Source organism: Lissotriton helveticus, chromosome 4_1 (genome assembly GCF_964261635.1).
Source record: "Lissotriton helveticus chromosome 4_1, aLisHel1.1, whole genome shotgun sequence".
NCBI classification, from domain to species: domain Eukaryota; kingdom Metazoa; phylum Chordata; class Amphibia; order Caudata; family Salamandridae; genus Lissotriton; species Lissotriton helveticus.
The window spans coordinates 1889733112-1889760417 of NC_136063.1; the positions used below are offsets into that span (position 1 = coordinate 1889733112).

Sequence of the window (27306 nt, forward strand, 5' to 3'; positions counted from 1 at the left end):
TGAAGGACATGCTCAGTGCTATGGACTGTTGATGTACTTAGCCCTCTCACGTGCTGCCTCTGATGTACCTGCTTTGTTGCCCACATTGCACTGTTGATGCTGTGATACTGCACTTAGCCCTCTCACGTGCTGCCTCTGATGTACCTGCTCTGTTGCCCACATTGCCCTGTTGATGCTGTGATACTGCATTCCTCCCTCTCACGTGCTGCCTCTGATGTACCTGCTCTGTTGCCCACATTGCCCTGTTGATGCTGTGATACTGCATTCCTCCCTCTCACGTGCTGCCTCTGATGTACCTGCTCTGTTGCCCACATTGCCCTGTTGATGCTGTGATACTGCATTCCTCCCTCTCACGTGCTGCCTCTGATGTACCTGCTCTGTTGCCCACATTGCCCTGTTGATGCTGTGATACTGCATTCCTCCCTCTCACGTGCTGCCTCTGATGTACCTGCTTTGTTGCCCACATTGCCCTGTTGATGCTGTGATACTGCATTCCTCCCTCTCACGTGCTGCTTCTGATGTACCTGCTTTGTTGCCCACATTGCCCTGTTGATGCTGTGATACTGCATTCCTCCCTCTCACGTGCTGCCTCTGAAGGACATGTTCAGTGCTATGGACTGTTGATGCACTTAGCCCTCTCACGTGCTGCCTCTGAAGGACATGTTCAGTGCTATGGACTGTTGATGCACTTAGCCCTCTCACGTGCTGCCTCTGAAGGACATGCTCAGTGCTATGGACTTTTGATGCACTTAGCCCTCTCACGTGCTGCCTCTGATGTACCTGCTTTGTTGCCCACATTGCCCTGTTGATGCTGTGATACTGCATTCCTCCCTCTCACGTGCTGCCTCTGATGCCTCTGTGATACTGCACTGCTTTGTTGCCCACATTGCCCTGTTGATGCTGTGATACTGCATTCCTCCCTCTCATGTGCTGCCTCTGAAGGACATGTTCAGTGCTATGGACTGTTGATGCAATTAGCCCTCTCACGTGCTGCCTCTGAAGGACATGTTCAGTGCTATGGACTGTTGATGCACTTAGCCCTCTCACGTGCTGCCTCTAAAGGACATGTTCAGTGCTATGGACTGTTGATGCACTTAGCCCTCTCACGTGCTGCCTCTGATGTACCTGCTTTGTTGCCCACATTGCCCTGTTGATGCTGTGATACTGCACTTAGCCCTCTCACGTGCTGCCTCTGATGTACCTGCTCTGTTGCCCACATTGCCCTGTTGATGCTGTGATACTGCATTCCTCCCTCTCACGTGCTGCCTCTGATGTACCTGCTCTGTTGCCCACATTGCCCTGTTGATGCTGTGATACTGCATTCCTCCCTCTCACGTGCTGCCTCTGATGTACCTGCTTTGTTGCCCACATTGCCCCGTTGATGCTGTGATACTGCATTCCTCCCTCTCACGTGCTGCCTCTGAAGGACATGTTCAGTGCTATGGACTGTTGATGCACTTAGCCCTCTCACGTGCTGCCTCTGAAGGACATGTTCAGTGCTATGGACTGTTGATGCACTTAGCCCTCTCACGTGCTGCCTCTGAAGGACATGTTCAGTGCTATGGACTGTTGATGCACTTAGCCCTCTCACGTGCTGCCTCTGAAGGACATGTTCAGTGCTATGGACTGTTGATGCACTTAGCCCTCTCACGTGCTGCCTCTGATGTACCTGCTTTGTTGCCCACATTGCCCTGTTGATGCTGTGATACTGCACTTAGCCCTCTCACGTGCTGCCTCTGATGTACCTGCTCTGTTGCCCACATTGCCCTGTTGATGCTGTGATACTGCATTCCTCACTCTGATGAGCTGCCTCTGATGTTCATGCTCTGGTGCCCACTTTGCCCATGCTCACGCATACACTGTGATTATTCCCCTGTTATGTTTAATAAAGGTAGTCAATCATGTCTCGTTGTTTGTCGTTGTCATTCCTGCCTGCGTACTACAAATGTGTATTTGTTTTTACAGGTAATCAGTGGTTTCTGTAACATGATACTCCCCCTCCCTACGTCACGGCCCTAGCAGGTATTCCCCTCCAGACAGCCAATGGTTTGTGCCTTACCTGCGTCGGTGTCGCTGGTGGGCCACGACTAGGACGTGGTGGATTGCGAAGAGCATAGGGAAAGCGTGTAGCGCCTGGTCCAAGGTGGTGGGCAGCTTGTGGTGGGTATCTCTGCTAGGTATCTTTTCCTCGCTGTGGGGAATCCGACGTGTTCAGACAGGTTGTATTTCCGCAGCGGTTTTATGTGTATTTTCCGCCATCTTAATTTGGGGGACGGTCTTTGACGTCAGTACGTACGGCGGAGTCTCTGGAATGGGTCCGTCCGCCGCGTCGTCGGGTGTAGTTGGACGGCGGTGCGTGCTTTTCCGTCGCGGACGGAATTTTCACACTTTTTCCTATCCTGATGTGGCGGACGGAGTGTCCGCCGCAGGCGGACACAGAAAAGCCTTTTTCCGCGTACTCCAGGGCTGTGGACGCTCTTCCGTCCGCCATCCTAATGAGCCCCATAATCTTTTGTCGTGTTAACCTAAGTGTTATGCTCTTATAATGTAACAAGGTAAACGTGATGTGGTTCGGCCATTGTGTAGAGTACATCAAGATTTAATGTTAAAAAAATCAAATGAAACCAGCAGAAAACCTTAACAGAAACACTTTTGTTGTGCAACTGACCACCATTTATTATTGAATGTGTTTATTTATCATGTAATTTCGTATGTCGGTAGGAATATTAACTGAAGGTGCCTTAATTCCTATGCAGTTTCGTAAAGCTCATGCCCCATTTCCCTGATGTTAGCTGAGTCTTGTAGGCCTTAATTACATTTTTCCTGGAAGCTCTTGCATTAGAATTAATAGTTTGAATTTCATGAGCACGTTGGATTCTGCTCCTTATCAAGTTTAAGTTGCAGTTGGAAGAAGCACCCTTGTTAGTTAAAATAATGTCTTTGTTTTAGGAGGTAGGCAAGGAGAAAAGAAGATACATTGGAAGTTAATGACAATAAGGAGAACAGTTGTACTTTCTCATTGAAGAAGGCCTGGCAATCAAATTCCTCTTGTCTCTATTCTAGAGCATCGCCATCCTGTGGAAAACTACCTTTGAGAATGTGGCCTGATCGGATGGCGTGACTCAAAAAGAATCCTGGGTTGGGATATTAGGATGTTGCAAGTAGGGAAAGAGCCCCACTTCTTCTCTGTGTTTGGATAGAGAGAGTATCTTAAAACAAGCTTTGACTCTGTAGCTTCCTGCTGCCTGACCCATTGAAGTGGAGATACTTCTACCAAAGAATTTGCAAGCTGACACATTTACCTATCTTGCAACGAAGAATGCTTAAGTAGGGATGTTACGTTAGTTTTAGCGTAGGGATAGATTAATGTTTTATTTTCATCAACCCTCGATGCAGGGGAACTTGGACTCAGTCTTTCTGATTCTCTGCATTCTATTTCTTGAAATATTTGTCTTGTGCAAGTTACACTGACGCAACGTTGTCGGTTTGGCTTCATGTTGGTTCTGATGTATTTCTACACCCTCATCTTGAGGTGTCTGTATGTCCTTTAATTTTTGGCTTTGTAATAAATTAACTAACCTTACTAAGTGGCCTGTGATTACTATTGGTCTAGAGAATCTTCAATTGAATTGATTGACATTGTTAGCGACTTCTCTCCCCTCAACACTTTCATGCTGAGATAAAATGCAATTGACTTGAGGTTCTAGAGCAGATCTAGAACATACAGGCGCAGTGAGCTAAAGAACAATGATGATTCAACCCAGATCTGTGACTTGGGGTGAGCGTCTGAAAAGTTTCAGCGCTCCGTCCATCATTTCCTTGTGTTTGCTTTGTTTGCCCTAAGTTGGCAGGGTATGCCCAGACAAGGGTCCCTTGCTTGCTTTGCCCCTGGATTCAAGCTAGCCTGGCTGATGGAGGGTGTTACCCAGAAACCGGACCCAGGATGCCTGTTTCCGGTCTACAAAAGACATGGTTTGGCAGTTTTGGCTTGACTGTTCCCATGAGGCACAGGGTCAAGACTGATTGGCATAAGCTGTGTCTGAACTGGGGTGGTGAAGAGAGCTAACAAATGATGATGGATTCAACCCAGATCTGTGACTGGGCATGAGTGTCTTAAATGTTTCAGCACCCCATCCATCATGTCCTTGTGTTTGCTTTGTTCGTCCTAAGTTGGCAGGGTATGCATAGCCGTGGCTCCCTTGTTCACTTTGCCACTGGATTCAAGCTAGCCTGGATGATGAAGGGTGTTGCCCAGAAACCAGTCCCAGGATGCTTAATTACGGTCCAGGGAAGACATAGTTTAGCAGTTCGAGCTAGATTGTTCTCATAAGGCGCAGGGTCAAGACTGATTTGCATAAGCTGTGTATGAACTGGGGTGGCAAAGTGAGCTAAAGAACGATGATGGATTCAACCCAGATCTGTGACGGGGGGTGAGTGTCTGAAAAGTTTCAGCGCTCCATCATTTCCTAGTGTTTGCTTTGCAGAAGGCTTTGCCCTTTTCTATCTTAAGTCCATCGATTATAGTTTACAGCATATAACAATAAGGGCACAAATAGTGGGTTTGCTCAAATTGATGCGCACATGATTAGAACTGGGCTTATCTCAAGATGTGTGTCCATTGCAGTGTCCACTTTATCGGTGTGTTACCAATGGTGGTGACACACTTGACCCACTATGTTACAATAGCGCCGAATTTATTCCACCAACATAATTGGGACTTCTTTGTCTTAGGCACTAAGTTTTCTAAAAAAATATCAGACTTAATAAGTCATGAAAACAATACGAATATATGATTGTGTCACAAACAAAGGTGGTTTATAACTATTTGTTGGCTGATCACAGATAGGACAAAGTTGTTTAAATTGAAAATGTTTGTATATACTTGGGTTATTGACAAGGGGGACAGTATCGTCTAAAAAGTTCTGTATATATGTTTTTCTGCAGCCTTGAAAAAGCCCTGTGGGCGAAACGCGCATTCGCTGCTGCTGTGTCAACATATATTTTATGTGAAATAAAATCCACAAAATCTGATTGGAGAGCGTGACTCAAGTACTTCTTTGAAGCTGAATTCTGGGAAATTGGACTAAAGTCTTTTTTTGTTTTTGGAACTTGTACCATGCTATAAAAAGACTTTCTTTATCAAAAAAATATTTTTCTATGGCAACATATGTTTGAATTGGATTATAGAAATAATGATTAGGTGTGCTCGGGTGTAGTGGATCTAGCATATAACAATGATCAGCTGGACATTTCGAATACTCCTTTGTCATTGTAACAACATGAGTGAAAGAAGGGCTAAGCTGACCGGGGCGCCAAATGACACGTCAACAGCTTTGTGGAGCTGGTAGGTTGTCTATCTGACCTGGAGTATCAGCAGGCACCTTATGAATCATGTGTATACTTCTAAGGCTTGTTGATTGTTGTAGTCCATGGCTATCCACGGAAACAATACAAGAAAGTAATCATGAATCTGTAACCTTATTGCTGGAATGAAAATTATAACTTTTTGGTAATTCACATACGCTTAAGTTAAGCATATGTGTTGTGTGCATTTACACGTTAAGCATTCATTTGAAACGGTGAGTTATGGCATAAAGTGCAATGTAAACATTGTTACTATTGTTATTAACATTAATACTACTCTTATTGGCGCGCTGTGTCACCCACTTCCTACTGCTGGCACGAGGTCCATTCAGGTGAAAATCGTTTGCTCTAACAACTATGGCAAGTGTTTGTTAGTTACCCCAAAAACTTCAGGCTTTGTGGATGTGAACCACGTTTGCTTTTGCTGTCCTTAGCAACTTCTCGGAGAGTGTAATTTTTCTGTCGGTTACACACCTCTAGAATCTGGCTCAGCTGTAGACTTACGCACATTTGTTGGCTGAATTCCTGATTTGCAGGAAGCACGCACTGAGCACTTGTGACTTACATCGTGGATTGAATATGTTTTTTATAGATCATCCATATTTAATGCAAGCGTAGCATTTAGTGTTTATGTCCTGCTAAAAGCCTGGTGAACGTGCCCCCCCTTCCCTGGCACAGAGACGTATAATAACAGATAGGTTGGAAATTTGCTCCAGGGAGCAACATCCCCAGTGCCACTTGGAAGGCTGTGTGGACTAGTAGTGCTTGCTGATGTACTGCTCATCATGGATCACTTGGTAGTGATGCTTGCTGACCAGCTAGAATATCACTGATAAAGACAGACTCTGTTAATCAGGCTCGTCTGGGGGAATCCCTCATTAACGGCATGGAAAAGCACTAGGGGTAAGCCTATATTGAGTCTGACTGGCCAGAGGGCAGTGCACCCAACAATACTCTGCCAGGTCTCTGCACCTGCCACACATGCGCTGACCACTGGCTGGTGATTTCCGGGATGACTTGTCTCAGTGCTGTATGGCACAGCAAGAGCAGACAGCTGCTCCAAATGAGAACATTTAGGGGCTTATTTACAAGTCCCTTGCGCTGCCGGTTCGTCACTTTTAATTTGGAAAAAAGTTACGCACTGGCAGCGCAAGGGGTTTGTAAATTAGCACCTTAGTGACTGCAGATGTTTCTGAACTCCGCTAAACGTTTCTGATGTGAACTAGGGGTGGGCGTAGTCAGCGGAGTAGTGCTACGCGAAGTGCACTTCGCACTACGCGAGCTACGCGAAGCACTAGGCGAACTGCGTAGTAGCTTGTTTGCACTGTGCAAGATGTCATTTTCAATGATTGCACAGTGCAGACAAGCATCCAGCACTGTGCAATCATTGAAAACAGAATCTTGCACTGTACCAGCTGTTCTTTTCTGCCGCTCGAGTAGATTTTTGCTCGAGCTGCAGCTTTCTCAACGCGGACTGGTAGTTTCTAATCGTGAGCGGTCGCGAGCATGCGCGACCACTCACAATGAGATACTTGACCTCCCCGCGTTGAGAATCTCGCCGGGAGGTTTATTTTACATGCTTGCGATCAGCAACTTGATGTTGCTGATCGCGAACAAGGAAAAAGTCTTGCGAGGATGTCATTTTGGTTGCTCGCGGTCGCCAACTTGACGTTGAGGACCACGAGTAAGCAAAAAATTACAGCTGCACTACGCTAGTCATGTTTGCACTGTGCTGCGTGCAGTTCATGTAGTGCGAAGTAGCGTAAACTTCGCAAACTACGCGAGCGTAGCGTAGTGCTTTGCCCAGGGTTAATGTGAACACGCTGGCTCTCCAACTAGGGAGACCAACCGTCCATAAAATTCACAGACTGTCTGTCATTTTGGTATTTTGTCTGTTGTCCGTCGTCATTCCTTTTACCGAGGACTTTTGTCTGTAATTCTGGGCATTTCAGAAAGTTGTGATGTTCCCCTGCGAGGAGACCCCCCCACCACCCGAGTTAAAGCTTCTCACAATTAGGGCCAGCTCGCACTTCTCTTTTTAACTCCACAGGATGCAGCAGCCCCTCCCCGAGCTCGCACAGACTCTGGACAGGCCCATTGTCATTCTGAGTGAGGCTGATTATCATATTTAGAATGACAATGGGCTGGCTGCCTTAAACATACCATGTACAGGCAAGTGAGTGCCTTCGAGCCAGTAGATTGTAGCAGAGAAGCTTTCCCCCATCAGAGTACTGTGGGGAACTTGAGGCCTGGTTTAATTTGCCAATGTTATTCACTGAGGGGTAAGGGGGTGGCACCTTCCCTGCTGCCAGTGCTGTTTTTCTGGCATGCAGCTCTCCTTTTCCTTATTACTTTGGAGACACAGAAAGGCCTGTCTCCTCATGAGATGTTTTGTACAGATTTTTAACAATGTAGCAATAATACACCAACTCAACAATGCTCCATAAGTAGTCACCACCAAAGAAAGGTTGGAGTTCACAACAAGCAACAGCGAAAAAAATATCGTTGTGATTTAATTGGAAGATAGTACTCATTATATTCAACAAACCTTTAAGTCCACTTAATGTTAAGTGTCGTAATGTAATAATTTTGGAGTAATAGTGATGGATTAAAATCACGCACATAAGCAAGTAATGGATTTGATAAGTCAATTTGGGGGATATCTGTGGTAGAGGAGGGACTTTGTTTAATATTATGACTTAACAAGATTTTGCATGCATGTTTAGGTTTGACTGTTGTCATTCCAACAAGCTCGCCTTGGTATATTGTTTCGGGCCACCCTGCAAGTTCCTGTACCTGCTCTTTTATTTGCCTAGTTCTGCAGCAACACAGTGTCATCCTTCCTTCCCCAGCTACCACATCTGATGGGGCCTGTCCTTTCATTTTCCTGCAAATTCCTGTTACTATGCCTACCTACCATGCAGCATACCTAGTCACACTTCCTCTCCTTTCCTGTTATCGTCAATGTTCTGTGCTCCCAACTCCAGTGATGTGTGGTCGGTGTGCTGCCTAATAAGGTACATGAGTGAAGTATGGTATGGTGTGATGCGCTATCAAGTGGTGTTTTGTTTTGATAATTATATGATATGATGAAATGTCGAGTAATGCAGAGTGCCCTTTGCTTCCATTCCCTTTTAACCTATTGATCAATTCGTTTTTATTAGATACTGGGATACCCAGATCTATTTTATGCTTAAAATATGCAAATCTGCCAACATATCAGCAGCCCACCAGGTACACGTTACCACATGGTTCGAGATTCTGGAGGAACTGATGACATGGAAGAACCCCCATCCCAACCTAAACATGAAGGGCTCTGAAACAAATCTTATTGTTGGGCCCAAACCAAATTCTATCATCATTTGGCAAAGTAGGATCTCATCCTGATACATTTGGTATTCCTACTACATACCCCAAAATAGACTGAGCTCCATTTGAAATGATGAAATAAGCTGTGATGTCAGTATCTGGGGAGTGGTTCAGGTCTCGTTCTTTCATCCATGTCTCCTAAAACGGGAGTATTCACAGGCAAACTTAATTTTGTGTTGAGAACTATGCAAAAACTCTGTTTGGAGGCTGTCAGAGCATCAGTGAACAGGCATGTGCAAAATACTGCAACTCTCATCTCTGACGGTGAAACATGATAATGTCTCCTACTTGCACTGGCATCCTGTGATGATGAGACGTATCTTTAAGATGTTAGTTTGACATTTAACTGTCTAGATCACCAATAAACTACATGCTAGCATTCCAGTTTGGGCTACCTCAGAGCCAGTACTTGCCTCTTCAGTTCTTGAAGTTCAAAAAGTGCAGAGGGCCTGTCAAAAATGCAGCTTTTTAGCTTCAAGATTAATAAACATTCTTTCTCATGAAAGCAGATTGATCCCTAATCTTGTATCCTATCATCGAGTTAAGACCGTTAGTTCTCAGAAATAGTCAACTTCTCTTCTAACTTCACTCACTGTACCAGCTCTGTCTCTTTGTCTGCCTTCTTTTTATACTGAGAAAGAATTTATTTTACACTGATGTCTTATAAATACATATAGTGGGATATGTTGTGGTGTGATATTGAATGGTGAGGTGTGTTGTCTGATTTAGCATGTATTTGATCAGATGATGTGTTGGTGCACTGTATGCAAGAAAGCGGTGTGACATAATGTAATGCTAAGGCAATGTGTTGTGTTGTCGCTGCGAGATAGTTACAGTCCAGCAAGTAAATACATGTGGGGGTTCAACATTGACAGCACATCCAGTTTAGGAGTTCTGCAGATTTTAGTACTTGCTCCGTGTGCTCTGGGCTCTTTGATTTTATTTTTAATCCATGAATAAAGTGCAGTTTAGGTTGATTTTCTATTTACTTAGTTCTATACTATTGCGCGAACTCCTCTGATGTGTCTGTAAAACATACATTTTGACCAGATTTTTTGTTCTGAATTTTGACTTACGGTCCTGAATTTTTACACTCACTCTCCTGAATTTGCACCCATGCCAGTTGGTCACCCTATCTCCAACCGTGCACTTCATAACTTGTGCTAGGCCATCTGTTATACCTCCCTCCCCCACAACATGCCTAAACACATCCTTAAACTCCTCATTTTGAAAAACGTCCGAATAAAAGATTGTGAACAAGAAGAGAGCTCCAAACTGGAACCAAAATCAACTTTGTATTGTCATGAGCAAATAGTGTTTTCAAATCTCTGATGGGGTCGCAAAGCACTCCGCATTAAATCATGTTGCTGGATGCCTTTTCGGAGTGCATTACTGAAAAGGATGTGTGTTGTGGTTAGACCTATGGGAGGCTTTGGGTGAGGGGAGTGAGGTTTGCAAATGCGCTGTAAGCATAGTGCAGAGATATTGCTGCGCATAAACATGTGCTGCTGAAGAAAAGTGTGACAAAAAATGCAGATGCTCATGGCGATACCTACCCTTCTTATTTTTGACTTAAATCTTTCCTAATAGTTATGCGTGTAGTAAGGGTCAGATCTTGAATGCTCCTAAAATTCAAGAAGGTTTTTCATTAATCTTAATCAGACAGAGATTCAGTTCCAATCAGTCCTTTGAAGTGAAAAGGAGTTTCCATCAGTACAATATGTTTTGGAGGACGGGTGGTAGGTATGGAGTTTTCACTGAAGGAAGGGCGTTAGGTATGGAGTCTGTACTGGTATGTATGGAGTTTGCTTTAAAGGAATGGTGGATGGAATGATGGGAGTGAAGAGGACGTGGAGCAACGGCCAGAGCTGCTGACTCAAGAGCTGGGGATCCCGGTTCGAGGCTTGGCACTGCAACATCCTGTGATTCTGAGCAAATCACATAGGGCCAGATGTAGGTAAATGTCATTTACCGATTCTTAAATACCTAATTTTACCGATTCGGTATTCAAAAATCGGTAAATGAGATGTAGGTAAAAAAAAAATCGGTATTTTTTACCGAATCTGTAAAATTCGGTATCAGACTTTCGGAAATTACCGAATCGGTATTTACCGAATCGGTATTTACCGAATCGGTATTTCCCATTCATCCCTATGGGCCAAAAGGCCCATAGGAATGCATGGGAAATACCGAATCGGTAAATACCGAATCGGTAAATACCGAATCGGAAAGCAAGCAAAAGTGAAACTTAAGACAACAGCCAATCAGGTGCAACTACCCTCCCCCTCCCTACCAGGAAGTGGCTACACAGGCAGCTGCAACTAATTAGAAGGTTCTGGAGAGGCAGTTGGAGTAGAGAGACTGGGAGCAGCAGCAGACAGAGTTTGTGCTGTTTTAAACCTTAAACATGGCAAGCAGCAAGGACACAGAGCAGACAGAAAGAAAAAGAAAGCTCAAATTCAGCAGCATGGAGCTCCAGGTCCTTGTGGAGGAGGTGATAAAGGTGCACCACAAACTTTTTGGAAGGCAGTTCCTCTCTGTGCCTGAATCTGCAAAAAGGAAGATTTGTCTTGATATCCTTGAGAAAGTCAATGCAGTGGGAGTGACCACCAGAGTCACAGAAGATTTAAAAAAGAGGTTTTATGACCTGAGGAGCCTCACAAAAAAATAATAATTGCAGACCACCACAAACAGGCCTCGCAAACAGGTGGAGGAAAGAACACAGCACCCACCCTCACTGACCTGAAGGAGCTGGTGGCCACAACCTTGGAGCCAGAAAGCGTCTGCGGACTGGGAGAAGTGGACAGCTCGGCGAAAGCTGCAAGTAGAAAAGGTAAGATCCATGCACAGCAATCCCCCTCACACCCTCATCCAACCCTCACCCCTTGAAGCTAAGTTACCCCAGTCCCAGTGTGTCTGTGCAAAACAGTAGCAATGCATCATGGTACATGTAGTCAGTTAATGAAAGACCATGTCATACAGCACAGTAACCACCAAGTTAGGCAAATGATTGCAGACATAATGAAGGGCAGGCAGCATGTAATAAGTGCAATTTCCTAAGTTTAATGGTAGTGGCTGTGAGACATTTGCAACTAGCTGATATGCGCTCATATGTCCACAGGTCACACATCCAGAAGGCAGTCACAGGAGGCAGAAGGCACGGCACCCGAGAGTGATGAATGTCATGAGCCAGGTCCCAGTGCATCACAGGACCCAGGTGTACCGAGTGGGCAGCCACCTTCCCAAGAACTCCAGGCAATGTGTGTAAGTCACTGAAGAAATGCAGGCATCCCCAAGACCTTCACAGTCCCCACTATTGTTATCGTCACCAGAAATGCCAGCATCACTGGATATTAAAACACCTGCAGCACAACCTAGCAGGAGGCATGTCGTTTCCCCACTGATGGAAATGGAGACAGCTGCTGGTGACATGGTGGGTGAAGACTCACACAACTTGCCTGGAGCTGACATCTCTGCCACTCTGCAGCCCAGGGCAGAGGCTGTACCTAGTACCACTAGACCCGCACAGTACAAGGAAGGAGTGTAGGTCCACGTGGGGAGGGGTTCAGTGTCTTCCAAGGCCTGGAGGGATCCATGGTCAAGATTCAGAGGATGCAGGGCAAGGGCATCATGTCCTGTCAAAGACAAATGCGCAACCTCAATATCAACATGCAGAAAATTGGTAAGGGCATCAGGGAACTGGTGGAAGTAAACAAGAACATGGCAACAGTGATACATGACATGACCCAATCCATGCAGCAACTGTGCACAAAACTGGACTCTGAAATAACATCAAGGCGCAGGGAGAAGCAGCGTGCACAGAGAACTGACAAAGCTATTCACCGCCTGGCAACAACCACATCCCTGCTATGCAGGCGTAGCATGAACAGTCAGGAGGTCTTGACTCAAAACAACAATCACCTGACAAGGGGCATAGCCGGAATGACCGGTGCACTAGAGGCTCTAATTAATGCTCAAACTGCACAAACTGCTGCTATTGACAAGCCGGAGAGTGAAGGTAGCACCAGTAGGAGCAGCATGGCAAGCCTCCTTGTTGTAGAGACAAGGAGGAGCAGCAGGCGAGAAGGTGAGGCTACAGGCCAAACGCCCAGTGAACAGAGTGAGCCACATCCATCTGGCAGTGCAAAGCGTGGCCGCAAATGAACAGTTAATAGTATGGGCTACTGCCATTGGACATACAATTTAGAAATTAGAAAGTTTGTGTTGAACATTTGTGCCTTTGAAACCTGCGTAGTGACAATATACAACTACGGTGGGTGAATTCAACACCTGTCTGTGTGTGTTTACTCACTGTGAGCATTGCAGTGAAATGCTTACTGGTGCAATTTTGTTCATTAACATACCTAGATGTATACTAAATTAAACGAAATTTCGTGCTTTCAACATAGGTCTCAGTCTCATTACTTACTCAGAAATAGTTGCGTGTAATCTCATCACGTCTGTATCTGCCATCACTTGGTGTTGACATTCCAGCAGGTTGTGTTTCAGGCACAGCAATGTCGTTGTCATGATCCTCATAGTCTGACAACTCCACCTCAGTACCCTTCTTCACAGCAAGGTTGTGCAACATAGCACAGGCAGCAATGATCTTACAGCAGGTGATGGGGGTATACTAGCGTGCACCTCCACTCTTGTGCAAGCACCTGAACCTGCTTTTCCAGATACCAAAGGTACGCTCTACGACATTTCTTGTGCTCTTGTGGGCCCGGTTATATCTCCTTTGGCTGGGTGTTGAGGGGTTGAGGTAGGGGATGAGTATGAAGGAGCGGAGGGCATATGCACTGTCCCCTAAAAGGAAATAGGAAAACATGACTCACATGCATACATGTACTTCTGACTGCAATAGGTGTTAAAGGTGTCGAACACTGTGTCTTACCTAGGAGGTATCCTTCACCAAATTCCCCTGCTGTCAGCCATGCATAGATGCCGCTGTTCTGGAATATAAAGGAGTCGTGGGTACTCCCTGGGAATTTTGCCACAAGGTCAGTGATGGTGAACTTGGCATTGCAGATCACCTGCATGTTGATGGTGTGGGTGGACTTCCTATTCCTGTATATATATTCAGTAGCAGCAGGGGGACAAATGGGAATGTGCGTGCCATCAATGCAGCCAATGATATTAGGGAATCACGCAATCTGGTAAAAGTCAGATTTTGTTTGGACCAGTTCAGCATGGGTTGCAGGAAAAGTTATATAATGCTCCATCCTCTGTAACATGGCGTCAAGGAATTTGTGGAAAAAGCGTGACAGGCTGCTCTGGGTCACCCCACCTACCGCAGCAACCACGCTCTGGTAGCTCCCAGACGCAAGCAGGTGTAGGCTGCACAGCACCTGCACGTGGGGTGGAATAGCGTGTGCCCTTGGGCTAGTGTGCTCCAACAGTGATTGGAGGTCCCTGATGAGGTCCAAGATGGTGTCTGGGGCCAACCTGTACCTCTGGAGTGTCTATGCCTCTGTGAGCATGAAAAAGGTGACTCTCTGTCTGTAGACCTGCTCCTCTCTCTGCCATTCCCTCTCTCCTTTCTCCTGTAGCCGTCTTGCAATGACATAAAATGCCGCCATTGTGCAAAAAAAATTGCATTTTGGGTCCTTTTTTATAGGCTGCACCTGGTTACCACCTGATTTCAATCCATTGTAAATACCGACTCTTAAATACCGAATTTCAGGCAAATTCGGTATTTAAGAGCTTACCTAATCTCAATATTCAATTTTACCACTTCTTATTTACCGATTCGGTATTTTACCGATTCGGTAACTTTACCGATTCGGTAAATTATCCGATTCGGTATTTTACCGATTCGGTAAATTTACCGATTCAGACGATTTTCGGTCTCCTACATCCCAAATGCTCAATACCGGTCGGTAACGGCCGAAAACACCGATTTTCGGCCGTTACTGAGGGCTACCTACATCTGGCCCATAATCTCTCTGTGTGATAACTTGGTCTATATCAATCTGCTTCAAGAGCAGAAAGAGCCAACACTTTATGAAAAATAGTTCCACCAAAGTGAATGGTAACAGTATTTTGGCTATGGGACAGTGAGAAGAGAAGCAGAGGAGGAACAAGCATTGGTAAATGCAGGAAATTTTGCTATAGCCAATAAAAACGGCAGAAAAGTTAGTGGCAAGCACAAGAACCAATGAAAAGTCAGGAAAGTGAGTGGGCGGACAAACCCCTTTTAAGATTTATATTAAAAACAATAGATTTCACAAGCACAGTGCTGTGCAGTCAAAACTTAAAAAGACCACAGGTGTGTGGGGGGGAGGTTCAGCAACTAGGAGGCAGGGAGTGGTTGTAACGTGGATTGGGATGGTGGTAGGGAGAAGCCCACGAGCAAGAAGCAATGTGAGAGAGAAGCACAAGAGGGTCAGCACAACACAGAGGGGCTGGGGAAAAACACTCAGGCGGGAGAGAGCAACACAGAAGAGGTGGAGTGAGAGAGAAAAGCACATGATCGAGACGGCTGGACACATGCTCTCTCATGGAGTGCTTAGTTTGAAAATAAAAAGTAACACCTGAAATGTAAGTAATGAAAGTTCATGCTCTTGAAAGGAACACACTAAATATCCCAAATTACTTTTAAAGAACAAACTTGTCACAGGTACCTTGACATATGTATATTCGAATTTGTTTAAATACAAATGCAATAACAATTATTTTACCATATCCTCACCCCTTCATTTGTCCATCATTATCGTCACTGCATTTTTGTGCTTTTGCTTAGTTATCCCATGCGCTATTCACCAAGGATGGCCTTGGTGTTTTTGGAAAGATACAAAGGGTAAGGCCATATTACTCACAGAAACCTACTTTTATATCTAGGTACTACATTGATATTGTTTGAATTTATAGGAGCCGGGACACTGTTTACATGAAAACTAAGGCCTCATTCCTCCAGCTACCAATTCAGTTTCATACAGTATTATGTAGGAATGACAATACTGACATATGTGTGATAGCAATGAGCAACTTTGTTGACGTGCTAACCACTATTTTACCACAGGCATTTACTGGCACTTTAGTATAGCAATGTGATTAAAAGAAAAGTGTATAATCAACATGGGTCAATATGTTTCTTTCGATCTCTCTACTTCAGCCTTCTGCCTTGATGTGGTGTCTATGCTTTTGACATCCTGAATCGAGTTTCCTGACAAACCACCACGTCCATTATTAATGTTGTAACCACAGCCTGGGTAGACCTGGTCTGCCATGCAATACATTACAGATGCAGGTAGTAAAAGCAGTACATGGGCCATGTAGGATTGCCATAAGTTGTGCAGAAGTGCAACCAACATAGCCTGGAGGAGTGCCACAACGCAGAATGGTGCCCACCTTGCAGAATGAGATGAGAGGCCCCTGAGTCTCGTATATCTCACAGATATTCATAGGTCTTAGGCTGAATAGGAGCCTATTAAACACAGTAGAGACCGTTCCAGATTAAGACCAAAGTACAACAAATGGAGTGCCCTAAAGGTAGTTGGGCATCTCACAAAAAGTGATGGACTGGCATCACACTCCACCCGGAGTCATGCTTCATCATGGGGGAAATCACAAGAGTTTCTCAGGCAACGGCCTGAGGAGGGAACCAGAGGCTTAGGGTACTGGAAGACGGTCAGCCTCCAATCCAATCTATTAAACACAGTAGAGACCGTTCCAGATTAAGACCAAAGTACAACAAATGGAGTGCCCTAAAGGTTGAGCCTCCCTGAGCCGCAGAGTTTGCAGAGATTTGATTTGATTTGAGGCCTGCATTACGCCCGTTTCTGGTGGGATATATAAATTTGACCAACCACCTTGGATTATGCTCACCAAATCCATGAGAGGTTTGTTTGCATGCTGTCTTTCTATGAGAATCTGTTGGGAACCTATGGAGCACAATGGGTGAAAGAGCTTTGACCTGTGCAGCAGCATCAAAAAGGCTCCTCCGTAATTATCCCTTGGCTATACCTCTGTTATGACAACACATCTAACTTTGTAAATTATATACATTTGTATTAAGCGTCCTGCGCACGTCCATGTCTCAGCAGCATGCAAAATGAAATTAAAAACAAGCATTGGCATAGCCAAAAGGTCTTGCTTTTGGGACCTTATGTGTTTATTTTGAAGTTTTGGCTATGTTGGAGAGTTCCACCTTTCTGAGGCTGCTCGCTTCTAAGCTGGGTCGAGCAGCTAAATTAGGCACATCTGAAAGGTTCTTCCTAACTCTCCTTTCATGGATGTCTGATGTTCAAGGAAACCCCACACCTTTCACCACTAAGAAATCATTCTGAAACCTTCTGGTGTGAAGTGAAGCGCAGTAGAAATACATTATTTACGAGAGCAGCCTGGACAGAGAGGTTTTTTTTAGTAGGGTGAAAGTGTAGCCCTGCTGCAGTCACCCTCTGTGACATTCAGTAACCCTAGCCAAGAGTGTTTACTTTGCAAGCTGTTCGAAGTATTCAATGTTACTTGTGAAAAGTGCTTGCTTTTCTTTAATCAATCACTCTTTTCAGTGAGTTCTGTAATCTCCAATCCAATCTTGAGGTGCGAGTGTGCTGTAACCTTACTCATTGCACCATCAGGATTCAAGCAAGCCGGGCCGAAGACGGCTGTAATGCCAGAAACCGGTCCCCGGAAGCTTGTTTCCTTCCCAGTGTAAGAATTGGCTTTTGTAGTTTGGTTTGCCCTGTTCCCATCATGCACTGGGACAGGAACAGACTAATTTGCATACAGCCAGGTTCTGAAACTGGGATGGTGCAATGAGTTAAAAAACGGTGTTGGATCTAGCCCTGATCTTTTGACTGGGTGAGAGTATTCTGCTTTATTCAGAGACTCTGTCCCTCACCACCCCTTGTTGTAAATATTTTTGTCCACCCTAAGCGTGGAAGGGTATACTCAGACATGAGTCCCTTACTCATTGCACCATCAGGATTCAAGCAAGCCGGGCCGAAGACAGCTGTAATGCCAGAAACCGGTCCCCGGAAGCTTGTTTCCTTCCCAGTGTAAGAATTGGCTTTTGTAGTTTGGTTTGCCCTGTTCCCATCATGCACTGGGACAGGAACAGACTAATTTGCATACAGCCAGGTTCTGAAACTGGGATGGTGCAATGAGTTAAAAAATGGTGTTGGATCTAGCCCTGATCTTTTGACTGGGTGAGAGTATTCTGCTTTATTCAGAGACTCTGTCCCTCACCACCCCTTGTTGTAAATATTTTTGTCCACCCTAAGCGTGGAAGGGTATACTCAGACATGAGTCCCTTACTCATTGCACCATCAGGATTCAAGCAAGCCGGGCCGAAGACGGCTGTAATGCCAGAAACCGGTCCCCGGAAGCTTGTTTCCTTCCCAGTGTAAGAATTGGCTTTTGTAGTTTGGTTTGCCCTGTTCCCATCATGCACTGGGACAGGAACAGACTAATTTGCATACAGCCAGGTTCTGAAACTGGGATGGTGCAATGAGTTAAAAAACGGTGTTGGATCTAGCCCTGATCTTTTGACTGGGTGAGAGTATTCTGCTTTATTCAGAGACTCTGTCCCTCACCACCCCTTGTTGTAAATATTTTTGTCCACCCTAAGCGTGGAAGGGTATACTCAGACATGAGTCCCTTACTCATTGCACCATCAGGATTCAAGCAAGCCGGGCCGAAGACGGCTGTAATGCCAGAAACCGGTCCCCGGAAGCTTGTTTCCTTCCCAGTGTAAGAATTGGCTTTTGTAGTTTGGTTTGCCCTGTTCCCATCATGCACTGGGACAGGAACAGACTAATTTGCATACAGCCAGGTTCTGAAACTGGGATGGTGCAATGAGTTAAAAAACGGTGTTGGATCTAGCCCTGATCTTTTGACTGGGTGAGAGTATTCTGCTTTATTCAGAGACTCTGTCCCTCACCACCCCTTGTTGTAAATATTTTTGTCCACCCTAAGCGTGGAAGGGTATACTCAGACATGAGTCCCTTCCTCATTGCACCATCAGGATTCAAGCAAGCCGGGCCGAAGACGGCTGTAATGCCAGAAACCGGTCCCCGGAAGCTTGTTTCCTTCCCAGTGTAAGAATTGGCTTTTGTAGTTTGGTTTGCCGTGTTCCCATCATGCACTGGGACAGGAACAGACTAATTTGCATACAGCCAGGTTCTGAAACTGGGATGGTGCAATGAGTTAAAAAACGGTGTTGGATCTAGCCCTGATCTTTTGACTGGGTGAGAGTATTCTGCTTTATTCAGAGACTCTGTCCCTCACCACCCCTTGTTGTAAATATTTTTGTCCACCCTAAGCGTGGAAGGGTATACTCAGACATGAGTCCCTTACTCATTGCACCATCAGGATTCAAGCAAGCCGGGCCGAAGACGGCTGTAATGCCAGAAACCGGTCCCCGGAAGCTTGTTTCCTTCCCAGTGTAAGAATTGGCTTTTGTAGTTTGGTTTGCCCTGTTCCCATCATGCACTGGGACAGGAACAGACTAATTTGCATACAGCCAGGTTCTGAAACTGGGATGGTGCAATGAGTTAAAAAACGGTGTTGGATCTAGCCCTGATCTTTTGACTGGGTGAGAGTATTCTGCTTTATTCAGAGACTCTGTCCCTCACCACCCCTTGTTGTAACTTTGATTGCAGCAGAAGGTTATGTCAGAAAGTTCCATTCTTATTACCATGAAACCCTTCTTTGTTAGTTGTGGACTTGTCCTGGCCTATATGGGCTTCACAAGGTGTGTTCCTTCTACTTAAATCAAGACAGATTCAGGAGACATCTTTCAACTCAACAATTTGGTGACAACAATGCTGAAAACACAATGATAGCGAAAAATCTAGTTTACTTGAAGAACCCACACTTCTTAAAAAGAAACCGGGCATGTCCACAATGTCGGTGAATCTTGCTTACAATTTTCGTTATCACCTTATTATATATGGTATGGTTAGTTAAGTTAACATACCCAGTACGGAGCATGGAAAAAAAATTAATTCTTGCTGAGGAAAAGAAAAAATATTACTACTTCCAGGGAGCGTGACACGGCCTGCAAGACACCCACAGCGTTTCCCTTGCGGGAGCGAGCAGGGGCACCATTTGTTTGCAAGATAATTACAAACCGATGTCGCCAAAGCTCGCTCCTGCAAGGGAAACTCCAAACGTGCATGCGGTGCAATTGAAAGCAATGCAAAGCGTGCACGTTTTTGGGCAAAAAAGCTGATCAATTCCAAGAGGTCCTCTCCTATTTAGTGCATGCGCGCTGCGTAGGTGAGACCTAACAATAGAATACTCCAGACATGTATACACACCAAACATTTATTTTAGCTGTTTCTTTACATGAACCTAAAGAGAAAATTTCCAGAAATGTCGAAACTATGTCAACCTCCTGGTATGCAGATAATCAATGAAAATCATACCGGCCCCTAGTAGAGAATTGGAGAGTATAAGAGGGAAATACGGCGTACAAAATGGAACTAAGACTGTGCGACATCCCAAATCCACTCCCAACAGGCCGATAACAATGCAATATTGTTTTTATTTATTGACATTTATTTAAGGATGAATATGGAAATACTTTTATTCCACTGGTGCTTCGATGTCATGAAAAACCCATTGGTTCTCTAGACATTGGTGGGACATAGGTGAGATGCACATATTGAAAGGAAAAGATAGAGACAGCAAGATAGGATTCACACAAATTACAACAGAAGGAAAAGCAAATATACAATCGAGAATAGAGACAGGAATAAAGATGTTCAGATACTGTGTTATAGAGAAAGTATGGAGAAAAGCACATAAAGGTGTGGAACAAAAACAGCAGGTGAAGAAGGGTAAAAGTAATAGGGTTAGAAACAAAAGCAGAAGGAGGCCCTATAGCTCTGATTTTCTGCTATCCAAATTCCCTTTGCCCGCTCCCTGGATTCACTTGGCCTGCACTGAGGGATGAACCATGTTATGTCCTGCAGGCACATAAAACAGGCACTCAGCTCTGCGCTTTACCGAGAAAGCTCGCCATGATGCAACCCGTTTCCCTAACTTGCTCTCTGCACACTCTTAATTTCACCTTCTAGTTGCTCACAGTACTGAATTGATGACTCTGACTAGTCTTCCCAACAAAAGCCATCTATGGGAACTGTGGGTTTAAGCATAGGCAGACATTGGTATTTGCAGACAAAGACCCAGTAGCAGCATAGGGAGGATGGTGGCTCCGCTGTCCACAAGGGAGCCCTGCAGGATACAGTATGGCTTCCTGAGGGACACGCAACTTGCTTTTAGCAGATTCTATTCTCTGCTGCCATTCTCACTTCTTCCAGCTCTCTCTTCTTACACTGCTTCTACTCTTCCTGCACTTGGTCTGAAAATACGATGGCCACGTGATCCTCTTCACAGGGCTTTAAGTGGGATTTAAAAACTGGGGGGGAGGGGTCTCTCAAAGGGGTGTGGCCAATGCAGTTAGTGGCGTGGCTTAAAAACACATCAGCTAAAAATCTGTGCTTAGCATAGTGTGCTGCCCAACTTGTATTTTGCGGTTTCTGTCATTCCATAGAGATATATGATACAAGTAACATCATAAATACAACAAGTCAGGACTATTGGCTTCGTCAATGGATGTTAGTTGCATAAGATAAATAAGCAGCAACTATGGCTTGTATATAATATTGAAAAAGCTTCCACTTAAAGACCTGGTCACACCACGACAATATTGCTGCTCCTGAGTTTCAAAAAGAGAAAAGACATCCAGAGAGAAAATGACTCTCTTTATAGGATTTCCCTTTCCTACAACCCTCACCTGGCATAAAGTCATGCCGTAACTTCTACACTAGTGAGTGTAATGTATTTAAAAGGCAGGGCATGTACTTTTAAGTTTTACATGTCCTGCTAATGAAAAACTCCTAAAATTAGTGGTTCACTACTGCAAGTACTATCTCTCCCATAGTATAACATTGGAGTTACCTTATGTCATTTGAGATGTCATCAGTGATGTCATGAGTGATGTCACTGACCATATCATGAGTGATGGAATATGTGACGTCATCAGCAGTGCACTACGGGCGCGCGAGTTATAGTTAGCTGAACTAACTATAACGAGGGAATTTCTATGGTTTTGTACGAGTAAAATGTCCAACTAACTATAAAGCCCCTGAAACCTTTTAAGTGAATTCCTAAGGTTTTTTAAATGCTAATTTCTAATTATGCCTACAAAGGTAGGACATACGAAGAAAGAGGAAAAAACGCACAGAAAGGGAAAAAAAAGAAATGCGGAAAGAAGCAACAGAAGTCCACAAAGACGAAGAAAAAAGGAGGAAGAAGAAAAGGTGTACAGAAAGAACCAACAGAGGAGTAAAAAGTCCTCCTGTAACCACAACTTTTTCTGACTGGTACTGATAGTAAATTAATCTGACTAACTCTATAAAATGTAATGTTTGGAAATGCCAATAAAAAAATAAAATTAATAACAAATAAAATAATCTGACTAACCAGGCCCAGGCCCAGAGCCAGTGCTATGCTAAAAGACACTTAGAATACAGCGAAATCAACTACATACACTAGGGAACACTATGCATTGGGGTACCCCTGTGATTACCATGACCTCCTCTGCAAGACCCTAGAACATAATAGGGCAGCTCCCTGGCACATACTGGGGGTACGTGGTGGCCTAGTTGGCCATCTGGGACACTCAGTATTAAAGGGGAATTATTTACCCCAACTTACAACTCCCCAGGGGGCCCGTTTGCACAATGGTGAAGGAAGGGGCAGGGCCTGAGGTGACGTGTGTAAACACGCCCTGTGGCACGTTTTAAGTTGGGGAATTGATTCCTCTTCCATCCTGAGGGTCCCTGGGGGCCAACTAGCCCACCAGGTACCCTCTGGGCTAGTTGACCCCCAGGGGAACTCAGGATTAAAGAGGAATTATTTCCTCAACTTAAAACACGCTACAGGGCGTGTTTGCATACATGTCACCTCAGACCTCGCCCCCTCTCTTCACCACTGTGCAAATGCACCCAGTGGGGCGTTTTAAGTTGGAGATTAACTCCCCTTGAATACTGAGGGTCCCTGGGGTGCAACTAGCCCACCAGGTACCTCCATTAGATGCCACAGAGCTGCATTGCAGAGAGGTGTAAAAAGGGGCGTGGCCTCTGAAAACCTCTCTGCAACACAGCTCCCTGGCGCATACTGGAGATTCCTGGGGGGCTAGTTGGCCCCCAGGGACCCCCAGTATTCAAGGTGAATTAGTTCCCCATCTGCAAACCCGCCAGGGGGCAAGTTTGCAGAGTGCTGCAGGGAGGGGGCGGGGCCTCCTGCGCAATGCCGGTCTTTTTTTGTATTAGATTTTTTTAACGAGGGGGGCTGTGTGGCCCCCCTTCTTTTCCTATTTTATTGGCCCTGGGGGCCCTATCCCCCAGGGCCTGACCCCTATTTTTTTTTTTTGGAAGGGGCCTTGTGGCCCTCCTCCAGAGGCCATATCCGGCCCGGGGGCATAATCCTATGCTTAAAAACTTTGATAGAAAAACAGTCATTTGAGGTGAGCTGATCAAGAGTGTCGCTGGTGTTGAGAGTGCTCTAACTGGAGCTGCTTTCCACCTAAACTGAGAACTACCCAGAGTTCTCTCCTTCTTCTTTTTTGCATAATTTATGCATCACTCTATGCCTGAAACGGTTTTGTTTTGACTTATACTGGGTGCTCCCTTGTGTCTAGACAAAACTATACCTCTCTGAAGAGCTCTAATTAGAGCAAAACACTGTGTCAGGGGTTGCTTTTACTCATTTCAGGTTGGCTTGAGTTGGTATTTTACCTATTCAGAGCTGTAATACTGTGCCTGGAGTGATAAATGGCTTTTGTCATTTTACAGCACGGCAAGGACAGCATTGTGTTAGTCCTATGCTTAAAGACTTCGCTGTAGAAATGGCAAAAGACTTTGTCCTTTTCTATCTCGGCGTGGATGGCACTTTGCTAATCCTAAGCTTAACAACTTTGATAGAAAAACAGACATTTGAGGTGAGCAGATCTGGAGTGTCGCTGGTGTTAAGAGTGCTCTAACTGGAGCTGCTTTCCACCTAAACTGAGAACTACCCAGAGTTCTCTCCTTCTTCTTTTTTGCATAATTTATGCATCACTCTATGCCTGAAAGGGGTTTGTTTTGACTTATACTGGGTGCTCCCTTGTGTCTAGACAAAACTATACCTCTCTGAAGAGCTCTAATTAGAGCGAAACACTGTGTCAGGGGTTGCTTATACTCATTTCAGGTTGGCTTGAGTTGGTATTTTACCAATTCAGAGCTGTAATACTGTGCCTGGAGTGATAAATGGCTTTTGTCATTTTACAGCTCGGCAAGGACTGCATTGTGCTAGTCCTATGCTTAAACACTTTGCTGTAGAAATGGCAAAATACTTTGTCCTTTTCTATCTCGGCGTAGATGGCACTTTGCTAATCCTAAGCTTAAAAACTTTGATAGAAAAACAGACATTTGAGGTGAGCAGATCTAGACTGTCGCTGGTGTTGAGAGTGCTCTAACAGGAGCTGCTTTCCACCTAAACTGAGAACTACCCAGAGTTCCCTCCTTCTTTTTTGCATAATTTATGCGCCACTCTATGCCTGAAAGGATTTTGTTTTGCTATATATATATATATATGAATACGAGAGGAGCAGGCAGAATATATATATATATATGTATATATATATATATATATTGTTGCAGCAAATGTCCCAATATGAGAGGAGCAGGCAGAAGCTGGTGCTGGCGGCGAGGTTCGGGACACCCTCGCAAAACAGTGAATACAGCAAAGTTTCTTCAAAAGAAGACGCCGCACACTACCTCAATTGTGTGACTTATTTGTTTATTTCTTGTAGGTTCCCCACCTACGCGTTTCAGACAGGTAAACTGTCCTTGATCACGGTTACAAACACGTGTCCATCAGTCCATCATGATAACTTGACTGATAGTGCAATCTAAGTGACTAAAATGAAACTAATAGTTTTTAACTCTGCGCCAAGCCGGCTGTTGATCAAAGCATTGAATGACATTATCGGACGGAGGCACTCAGCCTCAAATCGCCATGAGTAAATCAGGGCCGGGCACTTAGCCATCGAATGTAAACCATGGACACTCAGTCCATGATCCCTCCCATATGGTTGCGCAAACTGCATCAGAAATATACATAGTGTATAAATAATGCTATGGTATTTGCAGTCATAGCGCTGATTAATAACATCAATAAAGAAACGTTCACTAATGCCACTACAATGCCGCGATCCGGCTGGTAAAAGCGCAGTGCAAACTAAATGAATGCAAAAATTGAACTACTGAACCCACAATGCATCCTAATAGCCAGGTGGAGTTTGTCAGTATAAAAGGTAGACACAAATGATGGACACGTGTTTGTAACCGTGATCAAGGACAGTTTACCTGTCTGAAACGCGTAGGTGGGGAACCTACAAGAAATAAACAAATAAGTCACACAATTGAGGTAGTGTGCAGCGTCTTCTTTTGAAGAAACTTTGCTGTATTCATTGTTTTGCGAGGGTGTCCCGAACCTCGCCGCCAGCACCAGCTTCTGCCTGCTCCTCTCATATTGGGACATTTGCTGCAACAATATATATATATATATATATATATATATATATATATATATATATATATATATATATATATATATATATGTATATATTCACTGAAAAAACCATAGGTTTTACACACGTTATAGTTAGGAAGTAGCATTTACAAAACCTATGAAATTCACTGAAAAAACCATAGGTTTGACACCAGTTATAGTTAGCTGCAAATTTTACTGATATAAAACCAATGAAATTCCACGTTATAGTTAGTTGGACTCACTATAACTTGCGCGTGTAATGCACTGCTGATGACGTCACATATTACATTATTATAGAACACTTCCTCTAAAGAAGCCTGTGAATAACTTTAAAACATCAGGTTAACCTTTTTTTACTCTCTCATCATTGTTAAAGATAAGTATTTACAATGCTATATTAAACAATGCCATGGTTCTTGCTTTTTAATTTAAAAAATCTTGCAATCTTTCACAAACCCAATACTCATGGCTTCTTTTTCGTGACAAAAATCTTGCAATATTACATACCTACATAGAATAACAGAAAAAACATAACACTACAAAGGCCGAACACTCTACTAAACGCGGATTTGTAACCTATGGGGCAGATTTATGTTAACTACTTCATACCCAGATATGCACCAGTTAATGTGCACCACAGTATGCTAGTGCTCCGTTACCCATGGTGTGCCACATTTGAAATTTGGCGCACCATGGTACAAAAACACCATACATGCGTAACACATCTGTGCTGAAAAAGTAATACATCGCTAGAGTTGCATTGCAAGTGTGATGCAGCTCCAGCAAGGCTCACCAATGCACTATATTCACAATACTGCGTCAATACCTACGCCTGCTTCAAGCACATGCACAGTTTTGAAACAGCATAGGTCTGAAAGTCACTGAGTGAAATATCATACATTACAGTCAGCCACTTTCAAGACGCATTCCTTCAGAGGAACACTTCCTTATGGTGCAGGGCTTTAGAATGTGACATATCTCCTAAATCCATAACGTTGTAAATATGGTACATTATTTCCACTGTCATTGTATTAAATAAACTGACGAAATTGTGGCGCAAAGAGACACAACGTCAACATAAAGCTGCCACAATGTGTTTTAAAGTGCCCTTTAAATTACAACCAACACTCTCTTTGAAAAGACCCCTCAGGTTTTTTTAACACCTGTTAAGTCCTTCCATGCTCATGACAGAGCCGCTCCATCACGAGCATTGCCTCAGCTGTCCTCAGGATGGACCAGTTTTGTCATGAGCTTGCCGCTGTGCTTGCACAGCACTAATATTGCGCCTCCATGACACGTTCTATTGACTAAGCAGAGCCATGACAGAACCACTGTATCATGAACAGATCTCAACCGTGGCTCATGAAGGAGTAGCTCTATCATGAGAATAGAAGTACCACTCAGCCCCCCGGCCCCTAATGCTGAGGCAGAATTGCCACTGCAGCAAAGGACTTAAACTCCTGGAAAGAACAACATGTAACATTTAATATCATTTCCCACCAATGTTTTCATATATCAGTGTTGCTGAACTCACTCAGTGAAATGTCGCTCATTTCATTAAATCACTTTTGAAGCATACCTTATAACAATGAACCCAATCCTATGTGGAAGTGCTTATATTAAACATGACATTGCTTTAAGCAGGATAGACAAAGAAATGACACAGTGATGTAAAAGTTTCTTTATTTTTTATACTTACCTAAAAAATAGTAAAAAAGTAAAGTAAATTTCTTTTAAAAACGTAGTACCTGTGAAAGAAAAGTAAAAATAAGATTATAATGTACATTTCATAAAATAAAAAAAAGTAGGAGTCAATAAGAGAGAGGCAGAGAAAACTCTCGGATGTTATTAGTTGTACTTACCTTATAAATATAATATCTGTGGAAGACAGTAAAAAAATATGTTTTAATACATATTTCTAAATTCAATGTAACAAAATAACTCAAACAACATATTAAATGGTTTATTTTTGCTGTCCTCAGAATACATTGATTTTCACTATAAACAGTGATTTCAATATTA

At 44.1% G+C, this 27306-nt stretch overlaps 1 protein-coding gene across 3 annotated transcripts in view; it reads right to left on the reverse strand.

The window, feature by feature from the left end:
* LOC144827735 (sodium- and chloride-dependent neutral and basic amino acid transporter B(0+)-like) overlaps positions 1-27306 on the reverse strand; it is a 1401915-nt gene that overhangs the window by 764908 nt on the left and 609701 nt on the right. Inside the window, exon 10 of one of the 3 annotated variants that reach the window (XM_078685943.1) lies at positions 11777-12368. The exons of the other annotated variants lie outside the window; for them this stretch is intronic. Within the exon in view, the coding sequence (XP_078542069.1) occupies positions 11938-12368 (431 nt within the window). The 3' untranslated portion in view covers positions 11777-11937. Of the gene's footprint in view, positions 1-11776; positions 12369-27306 lie in introns of those variants that run through there. 3 annotated transcript variants of the gene reach the window in all.